At 40.8% G+C, this 21,237-nt stretch overlaps 2 protein-coding genes across 3 annotated transcripts in view; one reads left to right on the top strand and one right to left on the bottom strand.

Annotated features, from left to right (window-relative positions):
* Positions 1 to 917: 917 nt before the first annotated feature.
* LOC135584838 (uroporphyrinogen decarboxylase 1, chloroplastic-like) lies at positions 918 to 12,742 on the bottom strand. Of its 2 annotated transcripts, none has more exons than XM_065156536.1 (6): positions 12,526 to 12,742; positions 12,297 to 12,424; positions 9,286 to 9,668; positions 3,095 to 3,379; positions 2,600 to 2,835; positions 918 to 1,409 (listed from the first exon to the last, which is right to left on the bottom strand). In XM_065156536.1, the coding sequence occupies exons 1-6, from the start codon at positions 12,582 to 12,584 to the stop codon at positions 1,232 to 1,234; spliced, it is 1,269 nt and encodes a 422-aa protein (XP_065012608.1). In that variant the 5' UTR covers positions 12,585 to 12,742; the 3' UTR covers positions 918 to 1,231. The 2 variants fall into 2 exon arrangements, with proteins under 2 accessions (XP_065012608.1, XP_065012609.1); XM_065156537.1 differs by having other exon boundaries at positions 12,622 to 12,742.
* A 4,915-nt stretch (positions 12,743 to 17,657) lies between these two features.
* LOC103988767 (E4 SUMO-protein ligase PIAL2-like) overlaps positions 17,658 to 21,237 on the top strand; it is a 41,496-nt gene continuing 37,916 nt past the window's right edge. The window contains exon 1 of the mRNA XM_018827175.2: positions 17,658 to 17,902. Within this exon, the coding sequence (XP_018682720.2) occupies positions 17,658 to 17,902 (245 nt within the window). The remainder of the gene's footprint in view (positions 17,903 to 21,237) is intronic.

Here is a 21,237-nt window from a genome sequence, read left to right as displayed (position 1 = left end):
CCTCCTACTTTGTCCTCTTCCTCCAGCCCCGGCAGCGGCGCCGAGAACGCACAAGAAACTACAAGAACAGGGGGAGGACCACCAAGTGTTTGTTGTTATGCCGAGCCCTGCGTGTATTGTGGTCAGTGTCCAATACGGGGTAGAGAAGGATGGGATCTCGCTGTTACGGCAGATGGAAGGTCCCTTCCTCCCTCTTCTTTTTATCCTATAGGCAGACCACATTAACGCACACAGATAAGGAGATAAAACTCACAGCGACAATTTGACAAACGGTAGCGTTGGGTCATCGTCGTGGCCATTTGTGTCCCGCGGTTCACAGTATTTTCTTTAGAATGATGAACACAGCTGGTTTTGGAATCATTGCCACTTCCTTCACGTGTTAAGTGGAGGATGTTAAAGCATATATTAGATCCTTTAATAGTATTGCAACCTTATGAGCTTTGTGGTAGTCCAGTTTCTGCATTTCCTTCTCGTCAGAGGACAATACATGCTTTAACATCCTCGAAGAGCTATAAAATCCTTGTTTTTGGTAACATAACAAAAACGAGATTTGATCTCAGGACTAACTAAAGTCTCAAAAACTAATATAATAAATACTATGTTCCATAAATATTAAGGAATATATTTTGTATAGCTGACATGAATCCGTATAATTTAGATCATATGTTTTAGATCAACACTATATTCGTATAGAATTAAGCTAGCTTAACGCACATCTAGTAATCTAGGTTATTTTAGCGAAACCAGCATAAATATGTAAGTCTATATGCTATATTGGTGAAGATTTAAGCTAGATTTTAACAATCTATATTGATAATGTTTTAAAAAGTATTAATTTTAAAATTAACACGAATGATAATAAGAAAACAAAATGCTAAATTTAAAAAGAAATCATACATCAACCTCGGGACCACAAATTCCCGCATGAACTCTTCTTTATCACCTAATTGAACATTTGAATCAGAGTCAAAAAGGACAGAGAGTTAAAGAAAGACCATTGTTTGAGAATTTAAGCTAATTGTCCTTCCTAATAAGAACACAAGGCAATGACAGGAAAACGGTGTACTCCTCCTACATGGCGGTAACAGGCAAAGGAATACTGAATAAACTACTAGGGAGTTGGCATACATGTGGAATCAACAACACTAACAAGCCTTGCTACAGATTGCAAAGTTGTGACATAACAAAGCAATTGAAATGATGGACTCACCGATTTAGCATCATCGCAATTTCACAATCGAGTCAAAGGCTCTAATTCGTCGACCACCACATCATCTTCAAAAAGAGAGTCATAGCTCAAGCCTCTCACGACATCAAAGAAGTGAGCAACGGCCTCTTCTGGGGTGTTGACGAGAACGCCATGACCCAGATTAAGTATATGCCCCCGTCTGCCAGCACACCGCACAACCCTGTAAATGAACATTTCAATTGGTCATATACTACATCAGGATGTCAAGTTTCAAGTGAACATTCAAAATGAGTTTAAACCAGCCTTGACATCAAGAATAGCATGTCTTCCTTGGCATAATGAAGTGCAGGCAGGATAAAAATCCAGACACCACCTCTATCACCATGATAAGTCTACTATGCACAAATGATTGTCCAGGATGGCATTGTTTATTTTGTATCAGTAAAAAACAGTCTCAAGTAGGAATTCTGGAGTAGTGAAAATGAATTTACACAGAAATAACAAGGTGATGAAATGAATTGAAATGGACAGACATAAGCCGATATAGAAAGATCATCTTTCTCTTGACTTGCTTATATCATCAGGCAAGATGTTCATCAAGTGAAAGGATACTGCATGTACTTTCCACTTTCAAGATTGCTGCTGTTAGACAATCACTAAAAAATTGATTTTTTTTGGGGTCATAAATAAAATAAAAAGAGTGCTATAATGAACATTTAGACTATAATGAACATTCAGAATAAAGTAAGGAAAAAGTAAATTAAGAAGTTGACAGAGTTGCTTCTGAAGTATCATAGAACTGCTTCATTTAAAACAGATGGCTTTGGTGACCACAAGCAGCGACAGCCCCCAAAAATTCAAATAGTTTATTTAAGAACAGCACATTGATTGGAGAAACATGTATTAATTAATGTACGCTAGAGAAAACTCCCAGATGAAACATTTACAAGAGGTATTTTCACATTGTAAACAAAGAAAAATAGATAGTATAAGGATAATATGTAGAGGCTGTTCTGGAAAACAAAATAATTCCTGATAAGAGCAGAAGAGCTTCAATGTCATAAAAATTTAGAACAAGTTGACCCATGGCCATTTGTTGTCAAAATTGACTTCAAATTTGGAGTTTCCATTCTATCTGCAGAAACAAAGTGATTTACTTATGTTCATCTGCATATTTAAGCCACATTAATTATGTATGATTTGACTTCAAGAACATTCAAGCATCAAACAGAAGTAACATAAAATTCCTTACGGATTTAAAAAGATAAATGACCTTTCCTAAAAGCAAAGAGCTAACTGGTACATGCTATTTAGAACATTTAAAGCATGGGAAGAAAGCCAGCCTGCTAGGAATACATAAATTAAAATAATTAACACATATTGTACTAACTAGAAACCAATGCCACTGACCTATGGATTTCATCAGTCAAAACAGGAAGAGGGGAGAAAAGATATGCGGGGTCAACATTTCCCTGCACATTAACATTATTGCCAAGACGCCTCCTTCCATCTGCCATATCCACCGTCCAGTCAAGCCCAACCACGTCAACTCCAGTTCCAGTCATGCGCTCAATTAGACCACCATTACCATTGATATACAACACAAGTGGTGTCTGAGGGCATTCTTTCCGGACTGAACTCACTATCTGTATGATTGAAGGTACTATCAGATGGCAAAACTGGTAATTTGTCCTTTTTGTGATCAAGGGATTTAACCATACTTGCTTTCTTAAATAAATGTAATAAGATCAATTACATCATTCATAATAAAGAAATTCCCATATAAAGAAGAAAAATCAATGAGGTGCCAGATCCAAATAAAAATTTCGGTAAACAAAAATGTTGGATGAAAAAAGAATTCAGCAGTAAACATATCTTAACAATCATTTTGTTGACCTTCCTTACCTGTTTGATATATGGTTTTGACCAATGTTCCCAAACATGAGGTGGCAATTGTCCACCCCAAGAATCAAAAATTTGTATGCACTGAGCTCCTGATTTCACTTGGAAAATGATATAGTCAGATATTGCTTGAGTTAGATGAGAAAGGAGAGCCCTCAGGACATGTGGTGCAGTATGGCACATGCGTTTTATAGTTGTGTATGTGCGAGTAGTACCCCCTTCCACAATATATGTAGCGATTGTCCACGGTGCCCCAACAAAACCAAGCACTGCTGCTTTCTTCCCAACCTGTGTCACAAAAAGGGGAGATCAGAAATCAGAAAAAGAAAAGACCAAGGTTCGCAATACCGTACCGTACTGATATTTCGACCTGGGCTCGGTACTGATACGGTACGGTGTACCGAGCTGTCACGGACAAACTTCTAAACAAGGTGTTTGATGTAATGCTTATGTATGTCCGTGTCTTTTGGCATGTTCATGCCTTGTACAGCATGTAAAGGGGCGGCCGAAGGCTTAATAGTCTCATTTTAGTTAGGTTGGTGGCCTCTTTAGGCTTGTAAATAAAGGTTGTGTCATGTTGACATGTATGAGAGATTCTCAGTCTATAATTGACCATTTTACCCTTTGTTGTGCCACTGTTCAGAGCTTGTAAAGTCTGTTTGTAATTTGCATTGTCTATGAAGTGTATTTCGGAGATGTTTGCTTGTGGATCCCGATTGAGGCGTTCTCTCTAGCCCGTTCTCTCTTTTGTTGGTCCTAAGGGACAATGGGAGTCTTCGGGGAGGCTGACCTTTGCGGACGGACACGCAAGGGTGCCGCACGACTTAGGCAAAACCAGCTAAGTCCGTGACAGATGGTATCAGAGCAGGACAAGCACTCATAGAAACACTTAGCATGCAAACGTGGGGGACCTAGCGGGGCTGTGTTGAGGGCAGTCAGCACACGCGCGACCGTTTGGGGCAAAACGGGCATGGAGATGTAGGGAAAAGGAGTCGCTCAGAGGAGCGGGCATCCGAGATTGGCATTCAGATGAATGGCCAACCCTTCGCGCAAGAGGCACCACGAGAACAGGCAAGCTTGGAAGAATATGGAGCGCACAAAGGTTGGGATGGCTGAGTTTGAGCTACGACTCAACGTTGACAACCATACTTGATGGTGCTTAAGGCAAGCGAGGCGCTTGGTAAAGGATGAGACCATCCAAGGTGGAATGAGTTGCTCAACGACCAAAAGAGTTATGCAAAGCTCACAGAGGTGAGGGGAATTGCTAATTCGAAGAATTTGGTACTCATGCATGGGCTTGTATGCGGATGATGGAATGTTCGTGGCCATCCCAAGGCATCGAAACTCGGCGCCATGGAGCATTGAAACTTTCTCTTCGGCATGTGAAGGATACGTCCGTAGGAGGCTGAAGTGTGCAACGAGTTCAGCATGTTGCTAGGCCTTGAGTGGTGCAGCGGGGGCTGTATTGACGTGGAGTCGCAATCTAGCAAGTGCGTTTGCAGGAGGCAGAACAATGCACAGTTTGTTCAGCAGATCGGAGTAGTCCAAGGGGATGGTGGTCTCCGAAACGAAGAGAGATGTTGCTCCAATGGGACAGCTATCCAGGAGGGATAAGTCCCGGCTCTCCAGAGGGAGAATCATGTGCGACGGACCGCACATGTTGAGGAGGAGTACCTCAACAAACAACAACTCCACGAAGCTCGATGGACTGAGCAAGCGGCGAGGAGTCGTCGTATGATCTCGCTTGAGAGAATGCATTGGTGGATGCATTGCGAGATCAAGTGGGGGAGCGACCCAAAGCAACTTAAATGAAGGCACACTTGGAGTCGATATGGAGATCGAACTCAAGGGAGGGCTGACCCGTGGAATGGTGGGCCCGAGGGCCACCATCGACTCAATGCAAAAACGAGGAGCGGAGCAACTTGGGTGTAACTTGGCAAAGTACCCAAGCCGCATGAAGGGAACCAGCATAGAAGTTGGAACATGGAGCAGAGGCACAGTGCTTTCCTTAGACAGAGGTCAAGGACATGAACTCTTGCAGAGGCAAGAGTAGGATCATGTTGTTCCATGAGGCCTTCATTCTAACAGAGCGGACTCATCTTGCATGATGCCAAAGACGAAGGGAGCTTCTGGGCACATGCACCTTATCTCGGATGAGCATTTGATGGAGGAACTAAGGTGACTCAATTTGCGGAGGCGAAGTTGGGTTCAGAAGGCCTTAGCACGGGGCAAGAGGATGCAGAGGCGGGTACTCTTGAAGAATATGCTACAGCGTTGTCATTCAAGTTGCCATGAAGGAAGCAGTGCGGAGCGAAGATTGTGCTGGTAGGGGCAGAGGCCCAAGATCCAGACAATGGTGCACAAATTACAGTGAAGTCGGTGGACTTCGGGAGCTACTAGGCGACGGACTGTCCTAGAGCGGTGCTTCATCTAGGTGTGACCCAAGACTGGGTGGATGAAGGTCGATTGCCAAAGGAGCGAACAAAATCGAAGGTGGAAGAGACCCTGCGATGTATTGACAGAGGCCACACATGGAGGGTTCACAATTCGAGTTTATTCCACAAGGATCAGAATGCAATGGAGATGTCACCAGGAGGCGACATGGTGCAGCGGATCGTGGTGGAACAGTTCGTGGCAATGCGATACACACGAATTTGTCCCGGGAGGGACTAGATCATATGGAGGTATGAACGAGAGCTACTGGAAGCTCCACTTCGGTGAACAACACGACGGCAAGAAGGGCTATGGATTCAAGGAGTGAAGGCCATGGTACCGCAGAGGCGGGTCTTCCGGGCGTGCATCGAATTTTGCATCGGATGAAAACCTTGGTCATCAGCATATGGGGGCTGGGTTCCACCAAGGGAAAAGTTCGAATGCAAGTACCAGTGAGTTCCATGGGAGGAACTTGATCATGTAGAGGTATGATCGAAGCAGCTGGAGAGTTGGACTGCTCCAGAGCTCATATTCGCTTAAGGGAGCCCGGCAAGTCAGAGGACAAGGCCGAGTAAGCGAACGTTGCTACCAAGGAAGCTAAGGAGAACAGAATCGGTGCAAACCCTACAACGTGATGGCAGAGGCCATGCATGGGAGTTGCAGTCTGTCTTTCCATCGACCAAACGGACTGCTTGGAGAACACAGAGGTGTTGAAGCAGGGGGTCGAAAGGGGCGAGGAAGCGACGATGAGTCCAGAGGGACTTAACTACCCAAAATCAAGCATCAGTTAGAATGGAGGTGGACTCAGAGGAGTGTCACGGAGACATATCTACTGATCGTGAAGAAAAGGGATGCAGATGCGAGGCGACGGATAGTAGGGCTATGGACATGGCAGCGCCATGGTACCGCAGAGGCGGGACTTCCGTGAAAGTCATTGATCCCTTGCTCTCATGGAGGGAGCGCGCTTGGTCGTGAAAGGGGCCGAGGAGGTGGAGAATGCAGAGGCAATCTCCAAGTACCGAGACAAGGCTGAAGGGCAGAGGCCAAAGAACTTCGTAAGACCGGTGTCAATGTGCTTCTCATCAAGATAGCCGAAAGTGAAGGACTTCGGGTCATGCAAGAGTGCATAACCAAGGAACGAAGCAGGCAGTACGCGGTGCTGTACCTTTGCTACTTAGTGGAGTAGGCGGCAGGGTTGATGGAGAAGACGGTACAATCCCAGAGGCGACCAAACCTATGAGAGAACTACTCCAAGTTGGGGTGAAAACTTCTTGCATTCCAGAAGTTCAATGGCATTGAGAAGGTGAATCACAGTAGCTAACTCAACGCAAGGAGTGCAAACATTTCATGTACTTCAGAAGTGTGAGCAAAGAGCAGGCGAAGGCCAGTAACCAGCTCGATGCATGAAGTACAACCTCGAGGAGGCGGGCGAAGTCAAGTAACATTTGCCTTCTCAACTCTTAAGAGAATGGGTGAAACCGAGTACCCCAATTCTCTTAACTATCCAGCAGAGGAGCTCTGCATATGTTCAAAGACCCTTCGAAGATAATGGAAGACAATAGTTGTCAAATCCTCACCAACGGTGATCAGTGCTACTGAGAGTAGATTGTCCGCTTCATTTCCCAAAGAAATGCCAATCGAAAGCGGAAGTGATGCGAACCTACTTGGATGTGACAACTAAGTGAATGAAGAGTCAATGAGCAAATTTTGTGGAGGAAGGACCCAAAACTTCAGAAGTTTGCGAGACGATGCTCGTTAAAGCTCCAACAAGCATTCACCCAGTTCAAGCAGCATGAGGAATTTGAGAGACTGGCGCAGTAAGGATGGTCTTTTCCTTCATTTGGGGGATCCGCAAGAATCAACAAGGATCAACACAACTCAGCCAACCCCACACCAGAGTCAGAGTCATTGGTGAGTTGAAGCAGCATGGCGGATCAAAGGTTCGACTACTCAAAAACAGCAGCGGAGAGCAGCAAGGAGCCAAGAGGCGCATTGTAGCTGGAGCAGAGGATTGAAGACTCAGCAAAGGCGAGGAGTTGCAGTGTCGACAAAGGCTTCAACGAGAACGTCGAAGGAATAAGTGGGGGAGAATGTCACGGACAAACTTCTAAACAAGGTGTTTCATGTAATGCTTATGTATGTCCGTGTCTTTTGGCATGTTCATGCCTTGTACAGCATGTAAAGGGGCGGCCGAAGGCTTAATAGTCCCATTTTAGTTGGGTTGGTGGCCTCTTTAGGCTTGTAAATAAAGGTTGTGTCATGTTGACACGTACGAGAGATTCTCGGTCTATAATGGACCATTTTACCCTTTGTTGTGCCACTGTTCAGAGCTTGTAAAGTCTGTTTGTAATTTACATTGTCTATGAAGTATTTTTCGGAGATGTTTGCTTGTGGATCCCGATTGAGGCGTTCTCTCTAGCCCGTTCTCTCTTTTGTTGGTCCTAAGGGACAATGGGAGTCTTCGGGGAGGCTGACCTTTGCGGACGGACATGCAAGGGTGCCGCACGACTTAGGCAAAACCAGCTAAGTCCATGACAGAGCGGTACACCCAGGTACACCGAGCACTGTAGCACTGTTACAGTGTATTGCTACAGTATACTTGTGCACTGTACTGCTAATGTAACAGTGTATTGTACTGTTACAGTGCACTACAACAGTACACTGCTACAGTGTGGACCGGTACCGAATGGTCGGCGTACCACTGGCCTATTGGACCGGTACGTACCGGGCGGTACGATTCGGTATGGCAGACCTAGGAAAAGACAACATGACATGTTCAAATGTAACTTCCTGCATACAACTAGAAAGGTAACCTCAATCCCCAACTAAAATTGTTATGAAATGAGAGAAGGAAATTCAGCAACAACTGACCCATCTCACAATTTACATAGTGCAACTGACAAAAATAATGTCCAAATAGTACCTGGTGTCAAATATCATGGCATACCGTGCCGTATACCAGTGTACCAACTGCAGCAGCCAACACCAACAAATGTAATAATTGATGTACCTAGATTATGTACCTGTACCACTATCAAAACCTTGAACAGTATTATACTAACAGATTGAAGTCTGGAACTCAACTGCCTTGTCAAAGGAGCTGGAGGTTTATACATCCAAGACTTGCCCAATCATCAGAGATGGTCAGAGAGCACAAGTCAAAATCAAGAAGGCCCAATGGGAGGATTGACAAATAATCCTGAAACTAATGCTCAATTACTAACCAAGGCAACTTGAAAAAACACTGAAAAATGGGTGTCGGTGTCCTAGCGCATGACACTCCTGCCGATGCAATGCTTGTGGAGGGTCAACATACAAAGCCTCACGGCTCAAGTAGAGAAACTTTTTCTATAACTCAAACTCTAATCACCCAAGATGCAAAAAAGCAACCCATGATACCACGGCTCACCATACATGTAGAAAGAACCATCTTACAAAATGCAATTAAAGAGAAAAGAAATCCAAAAGGCTAGGAGACATGTAGAAAGAACCATTTTATAGTGTTAGAAAGCTATCGGTTTTTTTTTCTCATTTTTTTCATATACATCGAGTACTAAAGCAAGCATATTCATGTATCAAAATGAGAAAAAATCAACTGGCTGATTCACTATTAGAGTCAATTAACAAACCCCATGGTTGTTTTTGTGTAACTTTTGATGCAAGTTGTAATTATAATTCCAGATAGTAACGCATAAGTCTGTGGAGATTATATTAAATTTTAATTTGTTGAATGTTTTGGGAGTAACAAAGCTGATATCTACCTCCCCACGCAAGATCATCAGAGACTCTCCAACAAATTGAAGCTTCTCTAGGTCAATGGGATGCAAGCATTTAAGCCCTTCCTCATCACAAATTGGTGATTGAATAATAGGCCCTTTTACATCATCTATCTCAAAAAGAACACCAAATGCAGGTAGAGGTGTAAGTATGTCAGAAAAAATAATGACCCCATCTGGCCGAAAAGCTCGCCATGGCTGCAAAGAAATTTCTACAATGAGATCAACTGTCTCGGATCTCACTCTGAAGGATGGATATTTCTCGGCAAGCTTTCTGTAAACAGCCATATACCTTCCTGCTTGGCGCATCATCCATGCCGGAGGCCGACTTATTGCATTTCCTCTAGCAGCCTGAACCAGAAGTGGATCTGGAAAAATAATATTTAAAACTTCAACGAAACCATGTTTAACTTTCTTAAGAAAGATAACTTTTGAATGTGAGCCTACATAAATTTCAATCTTATATACCGTTGTTGCTCAAAAGATATAGAGAACACCTTAACACGATGTATTATGAAAATAAAAGGCAAAACATGTATTCATATCATATTGTAAGATAATCTTGACTATATGCCTTTAGGATATTGATCTGGTTTAAAACTCAACTGAAGAAAAACCCACTAGAAACCATGCATAAGATGAATGAAACAATCAAGGAGGAGACAGAAGATGTTTGAGAAGCTTAGCCATCTAACTGATACCCTAATGTTAGAAAAGGACCTTAGTTGACGATAACCATAATATTTTCTTTTTCAAACAGTATTGTCGTGCTCCCATAAGATAAAAAAAATCCAAATACAAAGACAAATTTTCCATCTTGCCAAAGTTTTTTCCACTAGAAACACATTATCACATGACAGTTTTTTGTTGGAGGATTCCCTAAAATGATTTGAATAATCAACAAGATGCTGAATTGAAAAAATAGCAGCTTACTCTATTCAAGGGGCAAAATTAACTTCATATAAGCCTCAGACCAATAGAAGTGAACTCTAGTTTTGTAGAAAAAGTTTGCTTAGAGTCTCAGTTGAGTAAATTTAGCTAATATAAGCTAAAAGTTGTAATTTTCTACTCTTTGAGTATTTAAAGGTGTATTTGTCCAATATTTTAGACCTTATTTGATGGTATTTTAGACATTTTATATGCATCATATTGCTGCCAAAGCATCCTATCTTAGAAATAGTTTGGGTCTGGCAAATTTGAACCTACCAAAAACAGAGTAACATCGTAAAAGCATAGCTTTGGTGAACAATAATGACCCCAGTTAGATGTTGACGCGAAACCAATCTTATCAATCTTTTATTCAAATAAATTTGATTAGTTTGGAGGTTATTTTGCATATCACAAGTTGCCACATGCCAACATACTGAATGATTCCAATCTAGTTTTCTAGTTTACTCAAGGAAGAAAGAATTATGAAAATAATTTGAAAAAAATCAAATTATGATTGTGGTTGAAGACTCCAAGTCATGATGAAAGATTTTGTGAAGATTGATCTCTGCGAAGATGGAAGCATATTAATCAAAACTATTATCCTCTTCAAAGGGAAGATCAAATCATTTAATTTGATTCAATTGTAAATTTTTCACTTTTATATTCTTCTTTTCTTTTCTTCATTTGTTGTACTTAGCCTATAAAAAGGGGCAAGAACATTGTAATACAAATCAATCAGAAATGGATTAATGAAATGAGTTCTTTTCCCATCTTGTGTGTGAGTGGTGTGAGGCCACATTTGTTTTCCGATTGCATGATTCCATCGTCCACGTGCGAGACATGCGGAGGTGTGAGCCCTTCATCCTGGGAGTGTCCTCCTTGAGCCAGAGCGAGTCTGGTACTTATCCATTTATTTTCCGATTATCTTTCAGTTACTATCTTCTATTCCTCTCTTTTATGTTCCTCTATTATCAAAAATATATTCTGTCATTCTTGTCCTATATCAGTTTGGTATCAAAGCTCTTGGTTTAACCAATGTGTTCTATCATCAAGGTCAATTCATATCTCAATTAAATGAACTCGGGGCAAATTCCTACACAGCGAAAGCATATGACACGGAATCAATCTTCTCTATCTTTTATTCAAATAAATTTGATTCGTTTAGAGGTTATTTTGCATATCATAAGTTGCCACATAGCAACATACTGAATAATTCTGATCTAGTTTTCTAGTTTACTCAAGTAAGAAGAAGATGTGAAAAGAATATGAAAAAAATCAAATATGATTGTGATTGAAGTTTCTAAATCCTGATAAAAGATTTTGTGAAGATTGATTGCTACGAAGATGGAAGCATATCAATCAAGAATATTATCCTCTTCGAAGGGAACATCAAATCATATATTTGATATAATTCAATTGTAAAATTTTTACTTTTACAATTTTCTTTTTCTTTTATTGTACTTAGCCTCTAAAAAGGGGCAAGAACATTGTAATGCAAATCATTCAGAAATGGATCAATGAAATGAGTTCTTTTCCTATGTTGTGTAAGTGGTGCGATGCCACATTTGTTTACCGACGGCATGATTTCATCATTCAAGTGCAAGATGCGAGAAGGTGTAAGACCTTAATCTTGGGAGTGTTTTCCTTGAGCCACAATAAGTCTGGTAGTTATCTATTTATTTTCCTATTATCTTTCGATTACTATCTTCTATTCCTCTCTGGAATGTTCCTCTGTTATCAAAAAAAATATTCTGTCGTTCTCGTCCCACATCAGACGGCCTCACACCACACGCCTAATTCAATTAAGTCCAACGATCCTTCTCATAAAGATACAGAATTAAAGATTTTTCACTTCATAATGGAAACCAAGGACAATCCTCAAATCTTGAGAAAACAGAAGAAAATTATAAATCACATTCTACGTCTATTTTCGCCTACAAGGCCCATTATTCTGACCATCACAAAAATATATAGTGCAAGCGAACCATCAAACACCAAGGTAAGAAGAGGAAGCAGGAACACAAGAGATGAAGCGCTACATTGGTGAAGAAAACTAGGGGGCGTACCGGAAGATAGGCTTGCCCTAGGACATCTCTGCCTTTTGGAGAGGAGCCGAATGCTTTGGGTCTTTAAATTTGGGCGCAAACCAAGACGAACAGAGGAGTCGGGAGAGCTCCGAGCGATCAATAAGCCACTGCCGACAGAGAATATTCCAGTCAGAATTCAGTAAATTTTAGGGGGAAAAGCATGTTTCCTGTCCTTCTTCCTCGGCGCGAAGAGAGAGAAGAACCGAACCTCCTCAGAGGAATCGAGCTCGAATACATTTCACCACCTCGGATGGTAACAGATATCATAAAGATTGGCGAACAAATCGGTGGTGAGAGCAATAACCGGAAAGTGAAGCTTTCTCCGCTCGCTCTCGCTCTCGCTCTCACTCTCCTCCCCTTACCTCTTCTTCTATCCCCGCTTCTTCTCCTGAAGCCTATAGTTGACTGGACCAACACAGACTGGCCTACGCCTATCCGAATTGGCCAAACGATGCATATAATTCTAAACAAAATAAATATAAAATATAAAATAAAGGGTATTTTATCGAAAAAACTCGCTATTAACTTTTTATCTCTTTCATATTTGTTTTTACTTGAGTGTTTTTTATAAATAATAAAAAAACCAATTGAACCAGTAACTCATAAATCGTTCAAAATTGAACCCATTTTGAATTGATTCAATCAAGCCTCCTTTCCCTCCTCCTCCATCTTTTCTTTCTCTGTCTCATCTCATTTCTCCTACTTAGTCTCCTCTTTGTCATTTGCCTTCGCCTCCTCTGTCTTCACCTCTACCTCCTCATCTCTTCCTCCACTTCCTCATCTTTGACATTCATTTTCTTACTTTCCTCCTATTCCTCTATCTCCTCCCACTATACTTTATCTTAAATTTTGAGATGTAGTTACACTCACTTGATCACAGAACATATTATAATTTTTATAATAATTAAATTTTATAAAAATTAAAAAAATTTGTACTAATAATCTTAAAATCATGTTTAGTGTTTCTCTGAAAGTTTAGATTAGTTTAGTAAAAAGTTGAACAAGGTATAGTTGAAATTTAACTAAGTTACCATTACACTCAGATCATATTACTGGTTCAAACTATTTAAAATTTTAATAATTAATTATCATAAAATTTAAAAAATAATATAATCATATGACAATCATGTTTTATTAGTTTTCTAAAAGCTTGGATTGTGAAAGTTAACCAAGTTATATTCAAAATTGAATTAAATTATATTTGATCACAATATGGGTTCAAAACATCCAAATTTTGATAATTAATTATTATAAAATTCTCATAAAATATATAATTATTTTAAATAATTTCTTAGTTGTTTTATGAAATTTTAGATTAGTTTAGTAGAGGTTAGCCTATTTACATTCGAAATTGAATTAAATTACACTTAGATCGTAGAACTATTCAAAAAATTCTTAATTTTAATAATTAATTATAATAATATCCCTAAATTAAATTAAGATGATTGATATTTTTTAAAAAATTAAGATAATTAATTATCAAATTTTAAGATTTCTTGAACTGATATGAGTATAACTTAGTTTAATGTCGGAGTGAATATTTTGAATAGATTTTGTGATTGAATATAATTTAGTTCAATTTAAGTGTAACTTAATCAACTTATAATGAACCAACCCAAGCTTTCATAGAAGTAGTATGACATGACAAAGAGGAGGTAGAGACGAAGAATGAGGAGGAGGAAAGAGGGAGAACCTAGAGGTGGATGAATGGGATGAGATGGGAGAAGAGAAGGTGAGGAGGCTACAAAGATGAGGTAATAAATGAGGAGGAGAAGGAAGTCAAAGCAGGAGAAGGAGAAGGGGATAAGAGAAAAGAGACGAAAAGTTGGGTAAGGGGTTTATAAATAACTAGATCGAACTAGTTAAATAGAAAATTATTAGATTATGAATTCTTTATTAATTTTAATGTCATTTGACATAGAAGGAGAGGGTGTGTTAGTCTAAAAAAAAAAATGCACCATGTAAAAATGAATGGGGAGCATCATTTGATAAAAACTAATAATAAGATTTTTTTCTGATAAAATATCCATATATAAATGATGAATATCTTGTATAACAATAGGATATATATATATATATATATATATATATATATATATATATATATATATATATATATCAATCATTAATTAATCTCTATTAATCAGTTATTACAATAATGATATTGAAACTAAACATAATATTAGTGTTGACGGGCAAAACATGCTATTCCTGATTTTGAAAGGATAGATATGCAAAAAAATTTGATAATTTATTTTGTGATTGTTCTACGATGGAAAGATTGTTGAAAATATCATTTATAAAGTAAAATTTTGATGGTTAAAATAGAGATGAGCATTTGTGTCATGATGGAGTACCTCTTAGATGTAAACAATTTCAACAAAACAATTGTTAGACTCATGAAGGTTTCAATAAAAGTTTTACACGTTAGACAATTAAAAATAATATAAAAATATCTATCTTTGAAATAAAAATATTGAGGTGGGTTCATGAAGGTACTTTTTAAAATGAGAAAAAAAATCATTCCTGGAGAATTATGTATCTCATTTGAGAGAGTAAAAATTATTATAACACTGAGGAGGACAAGACACATTTTAGATATTCGGTAAAGAGATTAATAGATATTATAGTTATAAAATGTAAATTATTACTATTAATGATAGATACCATAAAATATAAAAAGGACCTAAAAAGAGTTTATTAAAATTATAAATAAAATTTTAAGTTCACTAATTTAACTAAGGATATAACTAAGCATATAAATTGTTGTTGTTGTTGTTAATTGCTGCAAGCAATTTTTCAGTTATGGCATTATTAAACTAAATACCCCAAGTCCTTGCAGATTCTAAAAGAATAAAAGAAATAGTATTACTCATAAAATATTCTTAATGATATTGGTGTAAGGTTTGACTTATCTTTATTTAAAAGGATTACTATGGGCATTGAATACTGATACCATAAATCTAATCATCCATCGAAATGGACATAGAGAGTTAGATCATGTAATCATTCCTCATCACCTTCACTCCCTGGAAGACATTAGACTAATTATAGATTATCTTTGTACTTAGACCCTCCTAGCATCACAGTCCCTATAATTTTAAAAATTATATTAATTTTCTCATAGTTATGAAATTAAAATAATTCATTCTATTTTTAATAAAATCATCTACTACTGCACTAACGAAAAACGCTGTGTGTGACATCGTATGCTGAATTAGCGATTTAGTGAATGACAAAATGAACATTTGGCCCATTAATTCAATCAGACTCAGAGTGTCCTTGCGTCGACTCCTCTTCTTCTCCAAATCGATCTCTTAGGATTTACAGCAAACCTCTTCAAAATCAATAGGTTTTCCTTTACACCGTCGTAATGTCAAGTCAGAGTTCTAACTTAACTTCGAATACTAATGGATGATGCTATTGAAGTATGTGGTTTGCGGCGAAGACTCGATGGATGGAGCAGAACCGTGAGAGGCATTTTGCTTCTTACCAGATACAACGTACGAGTTTGACAATCAATTTCTCCTGCCATTCTAATGATTTTTATCTTCTGACGATTTCATCTTTGGTGATTGTATACCTTTGTCTGTTGGTTCGACAACCAATTTCTTCCAACAACCATTCCTTATTTATAGTATAATAGAAACATAGGGGATGTCCATTCTTTGCTTAGATTGATCCACTGCAAACAGGAGTAATGCTATAACTAAAAGTGCTTCAAGTCAAATTGGCCACAAGTAGAACAAGGAAAAAAAAATTGTATTAGAGAGCTGTGATCATTCGGTGGATTGCAATATACCTTATTTGGACAATTAGTCCAAATGAAGAGGCATCTGTGCGTTTAAGTTTGCCTAGCTTAGGTTATGCTGCTGCAGTTCGCTGTCTCTATCATTGTTAGGTGTGAGTATAAGGTTGCAATGTCCAGTTCTATACACGTGTGTGTGTGTGTGTGTGTAATGGATGTCCATTTGTAGTTGTAAATTTTGGGCAGTGTTTGAATGTTGTACCCATCTTTAAATGAAGAAACATAATGAATGGATCATTCATTAATGTTGTACCTTTGGGTGAATTGTTGAATCGGTGAATGCTTTGGGGATTTGGCCACTCACTGCACTCTTGTTTTCTTTGCTTATGGGACTTCAAATGTCAGAAAGAACCTATTTGTAGCAGGTAAGATTAGCATGCAACACTACATGGCTAAGTAATTTGCTTCAAATGTTTATATTCATTGGATGTGTACACTGACTGCATAGCTCCCATTGTCATCATTCAATGACCCACTTCTTCTTGTTACTCATAGCTCCCATTGTCGGTTGTTTTGAGAGCGAGGGGTTGCAAGGAAGGAGAGGCAACAACCCGTACACCCTCTTCATCAGTTGCCAGGGAGGAAGGAGGAGGGTGAAGCGTACTTTTATTGTTGTTGTCCCGACGAAAGAAGAGATAAAATAGGTTTTCTAAGGTATAATTATAGAATTTTTAAAGAATTTTTTAAAGTAGGATTGCTCTGCCAAAAATTTCAAAAAGTAAAGATTTTTTTTAAATTCTCCCATATATATATATATATATATATATATATATATATATATATATATATAATTTGATGAAATAGGAAAAAGATGTCGAGCGTGCATGTAATTTTGCCAAATATTTATTAAGATTTTTTTAAAAAATTGCCCATGTAACAAAATGAAAAAATAGATGCCACTGATTTATCCAGTTATAAACGATATATATGATGGCTATTGTTTTTCTTATAAATTTATGTTTAATCTTATGCATCACTGGAAATATATTTATTTTATCCATCTCAATCAAGCTGTGAAATCAACGTTTGAGTTTGTATGAAAACAACATTGAGATAATTTTGACTCGAATCTCGAATAAGTTATTTTTTAAAAAAATATTACATCAAATAGTATACATGACGCCGAAATCTATTACCTGTATAATAAATACTATATTAATTAGCCCGAATATCTTAAAGAAACGAATGAATCATATTCACTTAAAAGAAAAGAGTTATGTATAAACTGGGTTGCTTATTGTTATTATTATTATTTCAAACATCCAAGGACAATTTGGTAGATCTGTCAGTATGAGAGGGTAAGAAGAAGTCCCTTTGTTTCTCGAAACGTAAGACGCGCAGAGGCGGTTACGAGAACAATGCTAATAGTTTATCACCCGTTGTTCTTACCCCGTCGATTACCTCTCTAATGATCGGACCAACAGTGGTTCCCACATGGTTCTCCCCACAAGAAGGCTAATGCGCAACTAAACCCCGGAGGTGCAGGAAAAAACTGTTCTATAAACAGTCGGTGTTCGGAGGAGAGAGAGGCAATGGCATTTCCTCAGGCATCCGCTTCGTCTCCGTCACTCCAGCGGCCCAGTGTGGCGGCGCCGCCTGCTTACACCCCGCAGCAGTCGGTTTCGGCTCTCGTCGCCGCATCTCAGAACCGTTTGACGGTGCTGGCTGCCAACCACGCCCGCCTCAGGGCTGTCGTGGACCGTCTCGACTTGCTCCTCCGCGGCGGCATCTCGTCTGGTCCGTCTGATCTCTTCCACCTCATCTTCGCCCTCGCCAGGTCCTTCATCTATCCTCTTTCCTTATTCCTTTCTGATACTTGCGCTCTTCTTTTGTTTGTGGCTTTGCGGGATTCAAGAACCTAACTGTCAAGGGGCAATGTAGGGTCGAGTTGATCTCATCCTTTGATGTCTAGGTTTCTAGACTCGCTTGGGTTACGACGGTTAGAGAAACGAAAGGAAGTTCTCTTCAATGTTTGGTCGAAGAGATTCTTCGGGTTGGTCTTCTATAGAGTTGCAATTTAGCTCGTTTTATACCTCCGGATTCTCTTTTCCATCGAATCCAACTTTAGTTTTCCTATGTAGATTGTGTAACTATTGGCCGCAATCGATGCGGTATAACATCTTTATGGGCATCGGTTTGTCACGGACAAACTTCTAAACAAGGTGTTTGATGTAATGTTTATATCTGTCCGTGTCTTTTGGCATGTTCATGCCTTGTACAGCATGTAAAGGGACAGTCGAAGGCTTAATAGTCCCATTTTAGTTGGGTTGGTGGCCTCTTTAGGCTTGTAAGTAAATGTAGTGTCATGTAGACACGTGCGAGAGATTCTCGGTCTGTAATGGACCATTTTACCTTTTGTTGTGCCACTGTTCAGAGCTTGTAAAGTCTGTTTGTAATTTGCATTGTCTATGAAGTGTTTTTCGGAGATGTTTGCTTGTGGATCCCGATTGAGGCGTTCTCTCTAACCCGTTCTCTCTTTTGTTGGTCCTAAGGGACAATGAGAGGCTTCGGGGAGGCTGACCTTTCCGGACGGACACGCAAGGGTGCCGCACGACTTAGGCAAATCCAGCTAAGCCCGTGTCATATGGTATCAGAGCGGGACAAGCACTCATAGAAACCCTTAGCATGCAAATGTGGGGGACCTAGCGGGACTGCGTTGAGGGCAGTCAGCACACGCGCGACCGTTTGCGGGAAAACGGGCATGGAGATGTAGGGAAAAGGAGTCGCTCAGAGGAGCGGGCATCTGAGATTGACATTCAGAGGAATGGCCAACCCTTCGCGCAAGAGGCACCACGAGAACAGGCAAGCTTGGAAGAATGTGGAGCGCACAAAGGTTGGGATGGCTGAGTTTGAGCTACGACTCAACGTTGACAAATATACTTGATGGTGCTCTAGGCAAGCGATGCGCTTGGCAAGAATGAGACCATCCAAGGTGGAATGAGTTGCTCAACGACCAAAAGAGTTATGCAAAGCTCACAGAGGTGAGGGGAATTACTAACTCGAAGAATTTGGTACTCATGCATGGGCTTGTATGCGGACAATGGAATGTTCGTGGCCATCCCAAGGCGACCGAGACTCGGCGCCATGGAGCATTGAAACTTTCTCTTCGGCATGCGAAGGATACGTCCGTAGGAGGCTGAAGTGTGCAATGAGTTCAGCATGTTGCTAGGCCTTGAGGGGTGCAACGGGGGCTGTATTGACGTGGAGTCGCAATCTAGCAAGTGCGTTTGCAGGAGGCAGAACAATGCACAGTTTGTTCAGCAGATCGGAGTAGTCCAAGGGGATGGTGGTCTCCGAAACGAAGAGAGATGTTGCTCCAACGGGGTAGTTATCCAGGAGGGATAAGTCCCGGCTCTCCAGAGGGAGAATCATGTGAGACAGACCTCACATGTTGAGGAGGAGTACCTCAACAAACAACAACTCCACGAAGCTCGGTGGACTGAGCAAGCGGCGAGGAGTTGTCGCATGATCTCGTCGAGAGAATGCATTGGTGGATGCATTGCGAGATCAAGTGGGGGAGCGACCTAAAGCAACTTAAATGAAGACACACTTGGAGTCGATGTGGAGATCGAACTCAAGGGAGGGCTGACCCGTGGAATGGTGGGCGCGAGGGCCACCATCGACTCAATGCAAAAACGAGGAGCGGAGCAACTTGGGTGTAACTTGCGAAGTACCCAAGCCGCATGAAGGGAGCCAGCATAGAAGTTGGAACATGGAGCAGAGGCACAGTGCTTTCCTTAGACAGAGGTCAAGGACATGAACTCTTGCAGAGGCAAGAGTAGGATCATGTTGTTCCATGGGTCCTTCATTCTGACGGAGCAGACTCATCTTGCATGGTGCCAAAAACGAAGGGAGCTTCGGGGCACATGCACCTTATCTCGGAGAAGCATTTGAAGGAGGAACTAAGGCGACTCAATTTGTGGAGGCGAAGTTGGGTACAGAAGGCCTTAGCACGGGGCAAGAGGACGCAGAGGCGGGTACTCTTGAAGAATATGCCACAGTGTTGCCATTCGAGTTGCTATGAAGGAAGCAGTGCGCAGCGGAGATTGTGCTGGTAGGGGCAGAGGCCCAAGATCCAGACAATGGTGCACAGATTACAGTGAAATCGGTGGACTTCGAGAGCTATTAGGCGACGGACTGTCCTAGAGCGGTGCTTCATCTAGGTGTGACCCAAGAGTGGGTGGATGAAGGTCGATTGCCAAAGGAGCGAACAAAATCGAAGGTGGAAGAGACCCTGCGATGTATTGGCAGAGGCCACATATGGAGGGTTCATAATTCGAGTTTATTCCACAAGGATCAGAATGCAATGGAAATGTCACCAGGAGGCGACATGGTGCAGCGGATCGTGGTGGAACAGCTCGTGGCAATGCGATACACACGACTGAGTCCCGGGAGGGACTAGATCATATGGAGGTATGATCGGGAACTACTGGGAGCTCCACTTCGGTGAACAACACGACGGCAAGAAGGGCTATGGATTCAAGGAGTGAAGGCCATGGTACCGCAGAGGCGGGTTTTCCGTGCGTGCATCGAATTTTGCTTCGGATGAAAGCCTTGGTCATCAGCATATGGGGGTTGGGTTCCACCAAGGGAAAAGTTCGAATGCAAGTACCAGTGAGTTCCATGGGAGGAACTTGATCATGCAGAGGTATGATCGAAGTAGCTGGAGAGTTGGACTGCTCCAGAGCTCATATTCGCTTAAGGGAGCCCGGCAAGTCAGAGGACAAGGTCGAGTAAGCGAACGTTGCTACCAAGGAAGCTAAGGAGAACAGAATTTGTGCAAACCCTACAACGTGATGGCAGAGGCCATGCATGGGAATTGCAGTCTGTCTTTCCATCGACCAAATGGACTGCTTGGAGAACACAAAAGTGTTGAAGCAGGGGGTCGAAAGGGGCGAGGAAGCGACGACGAGTCCAGAGGGACTTAGCTACTCAAAATCAAGCATCAGTCAGAATGGAGGTGGACTCAGAGGAGTGCCACGGAGACATATCTACTGATCGTGAAGAAAAGGGATGCAGATGCGAAGAGACAGATAGTAGGGCCATGGGCATGGCAGCGCCATGGTACCGCAGAGGCGGGACTTCCGTGAAAGTCATTGATCCCTTGCTCTC

This window comes from Musa acuminata, chromosome BXJ3-6, assembly GCF_036884655.1.
Source record: "Musa acuminata AAA Group cultivar baxijiao chromosome BXJ3-6, Cavendish_Baxijiao_AAA, whole genome shotgun sequence".
Lineage (NCBI taxonomy): Eukaryota > Viridiplantae > Streptophyta > Magnoliopsida > Zingiberales > Musaceae > Musa > Musa acuminata.
Note: the sequence above shows the minus strand (reverse complement) of the source record. Positions and strands in the feature narration are given on the sequence as shown.

Bases quoted from the DNA above. Each gene is read 5' to 3' on its own strand.
- LOC135584838 (XM_065156536.1), bottom strand. From the start codon at position 12,584: ATGATATCTGTTACCATCCGAGGTGGTGAAATGTATTCGAGCTCGATT. The intron at 9,669-12,296 runs GTACGCCCCCTA...TTATTTTTCCAG, and splicing joins TAGGGCAAGCCTATCTTCCG to ATCCACTTCTGGTTCAGGCT. The intron at 1,410-2,599 runs GTCAGTGGCATT...GTTCATTTACAG, and splicing joins TTGACTGATGAAATCCATAG to GGTTGTGCGGTGTGCTGGCA.